General features: G+C 41.2%; 1 protein-coding gene across 6 annotated transcripts in view; it reads left to right on the forward strand.

Annotated features, from left to right (window-relative positions):
- ptprt (protein tyrosine phosphatase receptor type T) overlaps positions 1–14,407 on the forward strand; it is a 1,418,554-nt gene that overhangs the window by 1,277,509 nt on the left and 126,638 nt on the right. For all 6 annotated transcript variants that reach the window (XM_072556501.1, XM_072556497.1, XM_072556496.1 and 3 more), the window contains one exon: positions 10,539–10,626. In XM_072556501.1, the coding sequence (XP_072412602.1) occupies positions 10,539–10,626 (88 nt within the window). The remainder of the gene's footprint in view (positions 1–10,538; positions 10,627–14,407) is intronic.

A 14,407-nucleotide genomic window follows, 5' to 3' on the forward strand; every position in this document is an offset into this window, starting at 1 on the left:
CAAGTCATTCACCATCCCCACTTGGAAATATATTGCTGTTCCTTCACTGTCGCTGGGACAAAAGTCCTGGAATTCCCTTCTGATAGGTATTGTGAATCAATTCACAGGAGGTGGACTGCAGTGGTTCAAGAAAGCAGTTCACCATCACCTTCTCAGGGCAAGTAAGGATGGGAAATAAATGTTGGTCAGCCAACAGTGCCTACATCCCACAGATCAGTAAAAAAAAGTAGTACCACCTCCATAAGTCAGTTTTGCAGTATGCCTGCAGTTAGATGCTCACGTGATTATTGCTTGTATCATGTTCAAATGGCACAGCTCAACTTATTCCTGATGAAGGGATTTTGCCCGAAATGTCGATTTTCCTGCTCCTTGGATGCTGTCTGACCTGCTGTGCTTTTCCAACACCACTATAATCTTGACTCTGATCTCCAGCATCTACTGTCCTCACTTTCACACAGCTCAACTTATGCCTGTCATTGTTGATGTTTACCATGAGAAGATAACCTCCCTTTAAATATGATTTGGAGATGCCGGTGTTGGACTGGGGTGTACAAAGTTAAAAGTCACCCAACACCAGGTTGTAATCCAACAGGTTTAATTGGAAGCACACTAGCTTTCGGAGCGACCGTCCTTCATCCTTCATCACAATCACCTGATGAAGGAGCATCGCTCCGAAAGCTAGTGTGCTTCCAATTAAACCTGTTGGACTATAACCTGGTGTTGTGTGATTTTTCTCTTTAAATATGCTTTGTTGATGTTCTGGGATCTTTGCGTTAAGCTGGTGACATCTTGGCAGATGCAATTAGTCATCACCAGATTTTGATCATACTTGCATGGTTTCTGTTATACAGTGGATTTTGTATGTGCAGAGGTGTGTATGTGGTTGGGCCATAGCACATCCTGCGTATACCTCAGTCTGGGATCTCTCAAGACATTCTGCATAGAGGTTACCACCGGAATCTCATTGATACTAATACTGATGCTGGAGAAAAGAATAATTTATCTTTAATTGGCAGGAAATCAGACTGAAATTTAATTGTCAACAAGATGGAGAAAAGGAAAAGCATTTCAGAAGTGGACAGCAATAAAAGCAAAGCACTGTACTATGAATGCCGGTGATGTGAAATAATGACAAAGTGTAGCACAAACCAGGTGTTTGGTGTGTAAGCTGCTGACACATGGTGCAAGTATAGGAATGGCCTAGCATGGTGACTGCTGGCAAGCACATCAACTATCCTGGCTTTATATCAGTGCTAAAATCAAAGACAAACCAGAAGGACTGTGAGCCTTTAAGCTCTGCCTGAGTGGGGTGGAAATGCAAGGCAAGATAAGGCAGAGAACCTATGAGCGTACGCCTGGGTGCAAAGTGAGTGAACTATAAGAAAGCAAATCCGGTGCCCTGAGATGCACCCTAGCTCAATCCATTTGCAGGTCGCACCTCACACTTATTACATTTTTTCAGGACATCTAACATAGTCCTGGCAGCACCATTGCAATGAAAGCTGCTGGTGCACTTTGAAATGCAGAACCATATTGTAAGTGGATCAGAGATGAAGTTGTGCAGTTAGGCTGGTACTGATCTGATGCCTACTTTTCTGGACAGGGAGGGTAGGTGAGCATTGCCAGTGAAGGGTGTCCTGAGATGTTGGTGACTGCTGTCCAAGACGGAGAGCTGGCAGCTATTTGGAGTTGCCAGGTGACTGCTTTGACTTTCAGGTCAGGACTTGTCACTGTCTAGTTTTTATCCAGCCCTTGAAAGAATGGGAAACCACACATCAATGAGGTGAAATGAACTAATAATAATAATAATAATATGCTAATCCAAGCAAATAGGCCTCACAGTGCTCACTAGTATGACTCATATCATACTGTTGAATATTTAGTTAGAGAGTTGGACTTTTTGAGCTTGATGCCAAGTATTACCATACTGCTGATTTCACCTGATTTTCTCAACAATATCCACATCGTTCACTGCCTGGGAGGTTTCCATCTATTGTGTCTATATCCTCATGCTGCCAAACCTGCTGACAATTTTCCAACATTTTAACAAATTGACACAAGTGTATTTACTTTTATAGATCTGTGCCCTTTGCATAACTCACAGGTTATGACCCAAGCTTCTATTTAATATTGGAATCCTTTACATAATGCCGCCCACATACCAGCATGACAGAAATTGCATTCAGGATTGTCACACTCTAAAGTGTTATTAATATGAAGTGCCCACCTGTTTTTGATGTTACTGTTCCATCTTGTCCACACGCCACATTGATACAAACTCATCAAATTGCTAAATTCATGCATATACTGGCTGCCAAGTTAGTGTTACTGCACTGGAAGACAGTGCCAGAAACTCTAGGATTAGTTTGGTTTAATTTTCAGCTATGAAATGCTAGAATAGTCATGTATATTGTTGCATCCTGTTCACCATTACCTGTGTGGAGTAAAGTGCATCACATTCCACAGAACAGTATTTAGTACTTTTTGTTGTCTTGTATTTAGAATCATAGAGTCATACGGCCATGGTCCATGCTGACGAACTAAACTAGAATCACTTGCTTGTATTTGGCCCATATCCCTCTAAACCTTTCCAATTCATGTACTTATCCAAATGTCTTTTGAATGTTGTAACTGTATCTACATGTACCACTTCCTCAGGCAGTTCATTGCATATACAAACCACCCTCTGTGTGGAAAAGTTCCCTTTTAAATCTTTCTCCTTTCATCTTAAAAATATGTTCTCTAATTTAGAACTTCACTAACTTAGTTGGAAGTTCAACATGACACTGATAAAGGACCAAAACATCTTGTTGACATGGGCGGCACGGTGGCACAGTGGTTAGCACTGCTGTCTCACAGCGCCTGAGACCCGGGTTCAATTCCCGCCTCAGGCGACTGACTGTGTGGAGTTTGCACGTTCTCCCTGTGTCTGCGTGGGTTTCCTCCGGGTGCTCCGGTTTCCTCCCACAGTCCAAAGATGTGCAGGTCAGGTGAATTGGCCATGCTAAATTGCCCGTAGTGTTAGGTAAGGGGTAGATGTAGATGTATGGGGTAGGGGTAGGGGTATGGGTGGGTTACGCTTCGGCGGGGCGGTGTGGACTTGTTGGGCCGAAGGGCCTGTTTCCACACTGTAAGTAATCTAATCTAATCTAATCTAAACTAAAACATAATGACTCAGACTATCTTTTCATAACAAATAAATACCTTGACTAGGGTTACAATGAGATTTATATGTCCTGAAAAATTGTAAAAAGTGTGAGGTGCGACCAGAATAAGCTCAAAAGTATTTCCTTGACATCAATCAAGAAACATTTTTGAAAGTTACTGTAAAAATGAAATTTTAAATTATCACTGACAGTAAAAGCAATCTTTTACAATGGTTTTCTCTTTTATGAGTTTAAATCTGTCATACTTCAGCAGACTAGAGCATACTACTTTGCACTTAAAGGGATGTGTTCAGTGCAGGATAATTCTATAGGTTTTCTGTTGTCATGGTGATAATGCTTATCTTTTGTAGTACTCTTTTTCTTTTAACTTGATTTAAACTAGTGAGCTCAATCAATTCAGTTCTAATTAAGCTCTTTTTTTCAACAAATACACCACAGTCCATTGGAAAAGCTTTGTTGAGTCAATCTGAGGGTCAAAAGTAACACTGTATTTTTCGTTCTGGGAACGAAGAGCATTTTAATCTGTTGGACAGCACGAAATGCTATATCATCCCTAATGTTCAATCCTGGCCTTTGAACTTGAACAGCAGTCATGGCACACTTATTTTTCTGAAATGCGAACCTTCTTTGTTTTAAACTTCCAGAATTTTCAGTTTTTATTTAGGTTTTCAAAATTGGTATTTTTATTTCAAGCGCAACTTCAGCAATCTTTAATCTTAAAAGAAGCATGAGGAAGAAATTGGGCAACAAATCTGTTGCATTGATTCTCCAAATTATAGAATCATAGAATAAATCTATTGACCTCTTTATTGTCTTATCATTTACTGGTGATGATGTTGAAACACCTTTGTCTCTGATGCTGAGGTAGTTGTGTACTATATATTATGAACAGCACAAAGTTCAGGTCTGGAAGAAATTCAAATGATTGATGAGGAGCCCTGCATTTTATCTCATTTAATGATTAGATTAGATTACTTACAGTGTGGAAACAGGCCCTTCGGCCCAACCAACTCTCTGAAGACCAAACCACCCAGACCCATTCCCCTACACCTAACACTACAGGCAATTTAGCATGGCCAATTCACCTAACCTGCACATTTTTGGACTATGGGAGGAAACCAGAGCGCACACACACACAGAGCATGTGCAAACTCCACACAGACAGTTGCCTCAGACAGGAATTGAACCCAGGTCTCTGGCACTGTGAGTCAGCAGTGCTAACCACTGTGCCACCGTGCAATCCAAATGGTAGCACTTGAGTTTGTTCAATCTAGCTAAAAATGGAGAAAGATTTTCATGTTTCGCAAATTCTAAAGTAACTCTGGAGTAATTTCAATGGCTTGAGAATTGTGTGCCATACGCTAACCAGGATACACAGAGCAGCACCAAACATACCTGAACTGTCAACCTGGGAAACAGGACTACTTCCATGCAAAACAGTATAAGCAGCAAGTGATAGGCATAGCTAAGCAATCCTACGATCAGTGGATCTAAGCTCTGCAATCCTGCCACAACCTCTCATGAATGGTGTTGGGCAATTAACAACTCACTGGAGGGGGAGGCTCCACTATTATCCCCATCCTCAATGAAAGAAGAACCCAGCACATCAGGTAAAGCTGAGGCTTTCACAGCAATCTTCAGTCAGAAGTGCCATGTGGATAATCCATCTTGGCCTCCTCCAGTGGTGAAAAATGTATTGCTGGAAAAGCGCAGCAGGTCAGGCAGCATCCAAGGAGCAGGCGAATCGACGTTTTGGGCATAAGCCCTTCTTCAGGAATGAGGAGGGTGTGCCAAGCAGGCTAAGATAAAAGGTAGGGAGGAAGGACTTGGGGGAGGGGCGTTGGGAATGCGATAGGTGGAAGGAGGTTAAGGTGAGGGTGATAGGTCGGAGAGGGGGTGGGGGCGGAGAGGTTGGGAAGAAGGCGGTGCTGAGTCCGAGGGTTGGGACTGAGATAAGGTGGGGGGAGGGGAAATGAGAAAGCTGGAGAAATCTGCATTCATCCCTTGTGGTTGGAGGGTTCCTAGGCGGAAGATGAGGCGCTCTTCCTCTAGGCGCGTGTTGCCATGGTCTGGCGATGGAGGAAGCCAAGGACCTGCATGTCCTTGGTGGAGTGGGAGGGGGAGTTGAAGTGTTGAGCCACGGGGCGGTTGGGTTGGTTGGTCCGGGTGTCCCAGAGGTGTTCTCTGAAATGTTCCGCAAGTAGGTGGCCTGTCTCCCCAATGTAGAGGAGGCCACATCGGGTGCAGCGGATGCAGTAAATGATGTATGTGGAGGTGCAGGTGAATTTGCGATGGATATGGAAGGATCCCTTGGAGCCTTGGAGGGAAGTGAGGGGGGAGGTGTGGACGCAAGTTTTGCATTTCTTGCGATTGCAGGGGAAAGTGCCGGGAGCGGAGGTTGGGTTGGTGGGGGGTGTGGACTTGACGAGAGAGTCGCAGAGGGAGTGGTCTCTCTGGAACGCTTATAGGGGAGGGCAGGGAAATATATACTTGGTGGTGGGGTCTGAATGGAGGTATCTGATCTCCAATATCTGCAGTCCTCACTTCCTCCTCCAGTGGTCCCCTTAACACAGATACCAGTTTTAAGCCAGTTCAATTCACTCTGACATCAAGAAATCGTTGGCACTTGATATTGCAAAGACTGCGGGCTCTGACAATGTTCCGGCAATATTGTCAAAGACTTGTGCTCCAGAACCTGCTGCTCCCTTAGCTGAGTTGTTCCAGTACAGTCTCAACACAGGAATCTATCCAATAATGTGGTAAATTGCCCAGGTATTTCTTGTATGTAAAAAGCAGGACAAATCCAACTACCCCGTCAGTTTACTCCCAATCAACAGTAAAGTCATGGAAGATGTCATTAATAGTGCTATCAAGCAGCACCTGCTAAGCAATAACCTGCTTAATGATGTGCACTTTGGGTTCTGCCAGGGCCACTCAGCTCCTGACCTCATTACAGCCTTGGTTCAAACTTGGACAAAAGAGCTGAATTCCAGAGTGAGGTGAGAGTGACAGCCCTTGTCATCATGGCTGCATTCGATCAAGTGTGGTATCAAGGAGGCCTAGCAAAACTGGAATCAGTGAGTATCGGTGGGCAAACTCTCCAATAGCTAGAGTCATACCTGGCACATAGGAAGATGGTTGTTGGAGGTCAGTCATTCCAGCTCCAGGACATCTCTGCAGGACCAACCATCTTCAGCTGCATCATCATTGACCTTCAATCTATCATAAGGTCAGAAGTGAGAATGTTCGTCAATTATTTCACAATGTTCAGCACCAGTTGTGACTCCTCAGATACTGAAGTAGTCTTTGTCCAAATGCAACAAGATCTGGGCAATGTCCAGGCTTAGTCTGACAAATGGCAAGTAACGTTCATGCCACACAACTGCTAGGCTACGACTATCACCAGTAAGAGGCAATCTAACTTCCACCCCTTGACATTCAATGGTGTTACCAGCACTGAATCCCCTACTATTCTGGGAGTTATCATTGTTCAGAAACTCAACTGGATTCACCACATAAACACAATGGCTACAAGAGCAGGTCAGAGACTAGGAATACTGTGGCAAGTAATTCACCACCTGACTTCCCAAAACCTGTCCTCCATCTACTAGGTACAAGTCAGGAGTGTAACTGAATATCCCCCAGTTGCATGGATATGTGTAGCCCAACAACACTCAAGAAGCTTGATACCATCCAGGATAATGCAGCCCACTTGATTGGCACTACATCACAAGCATCCAATCCCTCCCACCCCGATGCTCAGTAGCAGCAGTGCGTACTATCTACAAGATGCACTGCTGAAATTTACCAAAGATCTTCAGACAGCACCTTTTAAACTCACGACCACTTTCACTTAGAAGACAAGGGCAGCAGATATATGGAAACACCACCACCTTCAAGTTCCCCTCCAAGCCAATTAAATATCCTGACTTGGAAATATATTGCCTTTCCCTCATTGACGCTGGATCAAAATCTTGGAATTCCCTTCCTAATGGAATCATGGGTCAACCCACAGCTGGTGGACTGCAGACGTTAAAGGCAGCTGCTCACCACCTTCTTCTCAAGGGTAACTCTGGATGGGCAATAAATGCTGGCCAGCCAGAAACACCCACATTCCACAAATGAATTTAAAAAAAACACACATCCATACCATGTATTTATCAGGCTTCGAATTTTTCTTAAACTTGGGCTGATCACATCGCTACCATTCAGTACATTGAAGGCATTAGTTATGACAATGTTTTGTCTCTATGGACAACATAATCAGTAGTCCAACAGAGGAATTGAGCTTTCTGTTTCGATAAACTGTTTAACAGAACATTATAGCATAAGCCAGACAGATTTAGATCTTCAAAAGCCTGTATATTTGTGATCAGTTTTGCCCAAATTATGTCAGGATATATCAGGATTAATCAAAACAGAATTTCTAAGTGTTTCCCAGGTTTTACAACTGCATTCATCCCAAACTTCCATCCAAACTATTGTCAGGATCTGGAGTATGGAAACAATCATGCTCCACCCTCAGCATCTCCGCAGTCAAGGATTTCAGCCACACCTAAGTTCATTCCAGAGAAGAGTTGTCAGCCTTGAAACATTAACTGTTTTTCTCTTTACCGATGCTGCCAGATGTACTGTGTTTCTCCATCATTTTTTTGTTCTTGTCACTCATAAATTGATTTTCCTCAACTTGCAAATTTGCCAAAGCAAAATGCTGTATCTCCAACTCTCAGTATCAGAATTTTTAACCAAATTAATTCTAATTTAAGGTGCTGGTTAATCCCGTATCAATATATTATTGTGCTCCTCACTAAGCATACAGCATTCACATTATCAATACCTGCCACAGGCCAAAGTGAAGCTCAATTCCATCAAAGAGAATTTCCTTTTAGAGTTTGTGATGCTGTTTCAATGTATCACACTGAGAAAGTAATTTATCTGTTCTAAGGATGTATTGTATTCCACAGGATGAATTGAGAGTAAAATACTCTGAGTACATGTTACACCTTTCATTCAGTGTATTAGAACTAGTTTAAATTCCTTTGACTTTCTGATGTCACAGCTTTGTCAGGTTTCTTATAATTGATAAAACACTGCAAAAACATTTGATAAGTTTCAATTTACTATTGTTCTCCTGCAATTTATTTTAAATTATGAATTTGTCCAGGAAGAATAAGTTGGGGGAAAAAAGGGGACAAATGATGGACTGAAGGTAGGTTAGAGACAGCAAATTTTAGGCAAATTTTGGGAACTGGCTTTTTTCAGAAGCTAGCTTTCAGACATTTGAAAATCAAGGAATAAAGAACTGCTCAATCTTCCTCAAAATGTTTCTCAAATGATCCTTTAAATCTGTTCGCTCCAGAATCTCTTCAGAATGTTGTCTTTTAAAATATTCCGTTCTCCCATGTCTTAACTTTTGTCTCCCAGATAAATACAGTAACCCATAGAATATTTCAACCTCATGAAGATCAAGAGCATTAGTCCCTGAAATATCATATGTCATTGGGACTAGAGTAACAAAACTCAAAGTTATTTCAAGTATACTAGAAATAGCTCAGATCTAAAATATCATTGCTGTTGACATCTTGAAGCTAATTAATTCTGAGTACAAAGTTAAAAATCACACAACACCAGGTTATAGTCCAACAGGTTTAATTGGAAGCACACTAGCTTTCGGAGTGACGCTCCTTCATCAGGTGATAGTGGAGGGCTCAATTGTAACACAGAATTTATAGCAAAACTTTACAGTGTGATGTAACTGAAATTATACATTGAAAAATTGATTGTTAAGCCTTTCATCTGTTAGAATACAGTGATAGTTTCACTTCTTTCATGTGTAAATCACAAAACCTTTTTTTTAAGTTGCATTCTCGGGTTAGCTGTTAACAATGGTGATAGCTAGACAATATGTTGAAGGTGTTGGCCCCCTGTGTTCTCTGTCTATGCCATGATGTTTAGATTGATTTTAATCTAAAAAATGAGATAACGGAGTTTTACATAAATTCATGCAGTTTTTGAGCTCAGAGTTCGACATGAATGCATGCAGTTTTTGAGCAAAGTACAATGTAACTCTGCAAGAAACCTCACAAAGAAGTGAAACTGTCACTGTATTCTAACAGATGAAAGGCTTAACAGACAATCAATTTTTCAATGTATAATTTCAGTTACATCACACTGTAAATTTTTGCTATAAATTCTGTGCCTTACGATCGAGCCCTCCACTATCGCCTGATGAAGGAGCGTCGCTCCGAAAGCTAGTGTGCTTCCAATTAAACCTGTTGGACTATAACCTGGTGTTGTGTGATTTTTAATTTTATACACCCCAGTCCAACACCAGCATCTCCAAATCCTAATTCTGAGTACAATGAATTGATAAAAATTGCAAATGGCTCTTTATTCTGCAAAAACTGAACAAAGAAGAAATAAGCCCAACAATAATTTTCATTTTTTTTTATTATTTGTGAAGTCTTATAGTATCAAAGTTAAACTTTTTTACAAATAAATAAACCCAAAACAAGGCAGTCGTATCCCAGCGTAACACAAACTTAGAAGAGAAAAGATTCAATGGCAATTCCAAGCTATCACTCCAGGACCTCAGTCATTGGTGACCTCTAATCAAAGTCAGGAAAAGGCATCAAATTAGAATTCAGCAGGCACAGATGGCCTGCTGTCTGGCAGTTTGGATTGTGCCCAATACACAGTGCACCCATGTCCCAATGTAAGGAGGTCGGTATGATGTTTTAAAAAATTCTCATTCTTTGGAGTCTAAGCAATTTCTCCTTACCCAGGCCTCCACCTCCTTCTGTGGCCAAATTATGTTTGTCACAAAGCAACTACATCTCATTGTTGTGTACTATGGTATATGTTACATTGCATTGCAAAAGCTGAGTAATGAATCCCAGCACAGGAATCCCCATTCACTCTCATTGGCTCAACTTCAATAATGGTTTTATTTCATCAATAGTTTCTTCCCAAGCAGTAGGTTTACAAATCCTACTTCCTGTCACCTTCTGACAGGAACCAAGCAGAGTTATATGAAGTATCGTTGATGTGTGGTATATACTGTGGCATGAGGTGGATATTGTCTTAGATGAAAGCATAATTGAATAATCATTTCAGTAGTTTATTGAAGAACATTAGTTTTACATGTGACCAAGTGGATCCTCAGGTTATTTCCTGGTCCTGTTCTTTCTATGTCCAGGTCAATTTAAAGGTAATGGAGTAATATTTAATAAATAATAAGTTTTCACAAAGTAGCTGCTATTTTGCTGCAAAAACAGGTTTGTGGAGGTCATTCTTCAAAGTGTTGTGAAAAGTTTGCAGTTTTTTTGTCAAAAGCAGTGTTTCGAGTAAACAATGTTCTTCCCTTTTCAGAGTTTGTCAGAAGGACAGTCAGCAGCTTGGGACACTGCCAAGAAAGAGGAAAATCGCTCCAAGAACAGATATGGGAACATCATTGCTTGTAAGTGTATGCTATACTGAAGGGATGTGTTTTATTAATATCGGTCTATACCTCGACTTTCCAAAGGAATATATTCTAATAAAGGTGAGCAATGAAAATTAAACAAAAATCTTACCGAAAAATTATTGATTTATAAACTATGCCTATTTACCGACCAGCCAGAAAACCAGAGTAAACTAAACTGTATTTCATGCAAATGGTAATAATAATGCTTTTAAATCAATGCCTCCAATGCACTGGGGTGGGTTTCCCTTGGTGGGAGCAAAGCTGTTGAGTAGAGCCAGCATTTGACTGATAGGCTGCATGCAGAAAACATCACCTCAGGGCTTCTTGGTGGCTGTGTCTTCCCTGGTAATGAGTGGCTAGGCTTGTTCTCCAGGCGGAAAATGGGGGGGGGGGGGTTGTTGGTGTGGGGGGTCAGTGATTGAGGTGAGGGAAGAACCTGGGGTAAGAGCATTCCAGTTTGATTTTGTGGGAGTAGGAGGAGCATTTCACCTTCCATGTCTCCGAAATACACCATAAAACTTAGCCGCAGCCTCCTCTTCAACTTGACCACTTGCTGAAATTGCATACAATGCATGCTGCATCCAGTTGTGTTAAAATGGCAAACATACTTCTGTGTGTGATTTTTTTCAGCGTAGACTAAAATAGAGTGGAACATATAGAAAGTTAATACTGAACTAAAACAATTTATTATGGTAGAAACAAATAAAGATTCTTTTACATTCCTCCCTTCTTAATGAATATGTTAAATGTTGTTCAGAATTGCATTCAAATGGTTGACTGTGCATTTCTTGTTTTCAATTTATTTATAAATCTAAGCTAATCACCAGTTTCCTTTCTTTAAGAGAATACCTTTTTCTCTTGACTTAAGCTTTCAGAATTTAAGGATATTGCCAGGAATGGATGGTTTGAGTTATCGGCAGAGGTTGGATAGATTGGCGCATTTTTTCACTCGAGCACAGGAGGTTGCGGATTGACCTTGTAGAGGGTTTTTAAATCATGAGAGATATAAATAAGGTGAATAGTCGGTGGTTGTTTTCCCTAGGGTGGGGGATTTCAGGACTTGGGGCATATTTTTAAAGTGAGAGGAGAAAGATTAAGTAAGAATGTGAGGAGCAACGTTTTTACACACAGAATAGTTCATGTGTGAAATGAACTTTCAGAGGAAGTGGTGGATGTGGGTACAGTTACAACATTTAAAAGACTTTTAGATAGGTATATGAATTGAAAAGGTTTGGAGGAATATGAGTGAAGCACAGGCAGGTGGGATTATTTAGTTTGGGATTACATTAGGGAGACATTAGGGAGATTTAAATAATCCCTAGATAAGCATATGGATGATTTTGGGATAGTGTAGGGGGACGAGCTGAGAACAGTTCACAGGTCGGCACAACATCAAGGGCCGAAGGGCCTGTTCTACGTTGTATTGTTCTATGTTCTATATTTTATAATGGTCAGCATAGACTGGTTGGACCAAAGGGTCTGTGTCTATGCTGTATGGCTCAATGATTCTATAAAGTAGGGAAGCACCTTGACTTGTCTTGAGCTAAGTCTGAGGAGAATGTTTCTCTCACATGGATTGATTTTGCCCTTGCCCTTCAGTTGAATTTGTCCCCTCTGTCTGACTTTGACTTGGCTCTGAACTGGTTCCAGGCACAGCTTGTGTTGGAGGAAGTGTTGGTTCTTGACTCATATCACAACAATCCAATTCATCAAATTAATTTGATTCTTTGTAATTCCCTTCTTCTTTGTGAATCTCTGAAGTTAAAACATGATCGATGTCTGCAAACTTAACTTTTCTACCACCAACCATCTCGACTAAATATGTGCAAGAAACGCATATTTTAATGCCTTTTTCTGGTGGCCACTTTGACCACTTATGGTACTTTATTTAACATGGGTGATGTGCTATAGGAATGGAGGTGCCTAATGTTATGCGTTTATTTAAGAAAGGCTTATTTCAGGGGAAGCCTGGGAATTATAGACCTGTAAGTATGACATCCGTGAAGGGTAAGTTGTTGGAGCTGATTCTGGAAGATAGAATTTACATGCATTTGAAGAGGCAAGGAATGATTAGGGATAGTCAGCATGGTTTTGTGCAAGGGAAATCGTGTCTCACAAACTTGATTGGGGTTTTTGAGGAGGTACCCAAAAAGATTGATGAGGGCAAAGTGTTTTCTTGGACTTTTGTAAAGCATGTGATGAGGTTCTGCATGGGAAACTAATTAATAAAATCAAATCACATGGGATTCAGGATGAGCTTGCTGTTTGGATACAAAATTGGCTTTATGGTAGGGGAGAGACGGTGATGGTGGAGCGTTTACTTTTATACTGGAGGTCCATAACCAGCAGTGTTCAGCAGGGAACAGTGCTGGGTCCACTTTTTTTTGTTATATATGTTCACGATTTGGATGATTAATAAGTTTGTGGATGACACCAAAGTTTGTTGGTATAGTGAACAGTGAAGAAGGTTATCTATGATTGCAAAGAGATCTTGAACAATTGGTTCAATGGACTGAGGAGTGGCAGATGGAGTTTATTTTAGATAAATGTGAGTGTTTGCATTTGGTAAAACAAACAAGGGCAGAACTTAAACAATTAATGGCAGGGCCCTGGGTAGTGTGATAGAATAGAGAGACCTAGCGGATCAGGTACATAATTCTTTGAAACAGGGTGGTTAAAAATGTATTTAGCACGCTTGCCTTCATTGCTAACACCTTTGAGTACAGGAGTTGGGACATCATGTTGAGGTTATAAAGGAGGTTGGACGGCCTATTCTGGAATATTGTGTACAGATCCAGTCACCATGTTATAGGGAGGATATTATTAAATTAGAGAGGGTTCAGAAAGTATTTATCAGCATGTTGCTGAGAATGGAGGGTTTGTGCTTTAACTTTGCCCACTTACGTCTTATGAGGGACATTATTAAAAGCCTTCTGAAAGTCCAAATGCACCACATCTACCTTGTCTCTCTTACCAGTTCTACAAATTACATCCTCAAAACCCACTAGAAGATTTAGTAAGTATGATTTGCCTTTCATAATCTCATGCTTGCTTTTTATAATCCTATTGATGCTTTCTAAAATTCTGTTATTGTGTCTTTTATAATAGATTCTATAATTTTTCCCACTGCTGATATGAGGCTACTGGACTGTGATTCTTTGACATTTTTTCTCCTTCCCTTTTTAAATAATGGGGTTACGTTGCCAACCTCCAATCTGTAGGAGCTGCTCCAGAGTCCATCGGATTTTGGAAGGTGACTGCCAATGCACCAGATTGCTCATGTAGTGTACAAAATCCCATGCAAGGACTGCACAAAACACTACACAGGACAAACAGGAAGACAGCTAACGATCCGGATCCATGAACACCAACTAGCCACGAAACGACACAACCAGCTATCCTTAGTAGCCACACACGCAGATGACAAGCAACATGAATTCGACTGGGACAACACTACTATTATAGGACAAGCCAAACAGAGAACAGCCAGGGAATTCCTAGAGGCATGGCACTCATCCGCAGATTCAATCAATAAGCACATCGATCTGGACCCAATATACCAGCCACTGCAACGGACAGCTGGAACTGACAGATTCAAACCATTACAAATGCCAGAGGAAAGATCACAGAAGCGCTTCACAGGAGGCTCCCAAGCACTGAGGATGTCACCTAGACGGGAGACGAAATGTCTGCAACACAAATTCCCAGCTCGGCGAACAGAACCACAACAACATATTTGTGGCATATTCTGTGAGGACAGAAAGAAAATGTATGT

This window comes from Chiloscyllium punctatum, chromosome 37, assembly GCF_047496795.1.
Source record: "Chiloscyllium punctatum isolate Juve2018m chromosome 37, sChiPun1.3, whole genome shotgun sequence".
Lineage (NCBI taxonomy): Eukaryota > Metazoa > Chordata > Chondrichthyes > Orectolobiformes > Hemiscylliidae > Chiloscyllium > Chiloscyllium punctatum.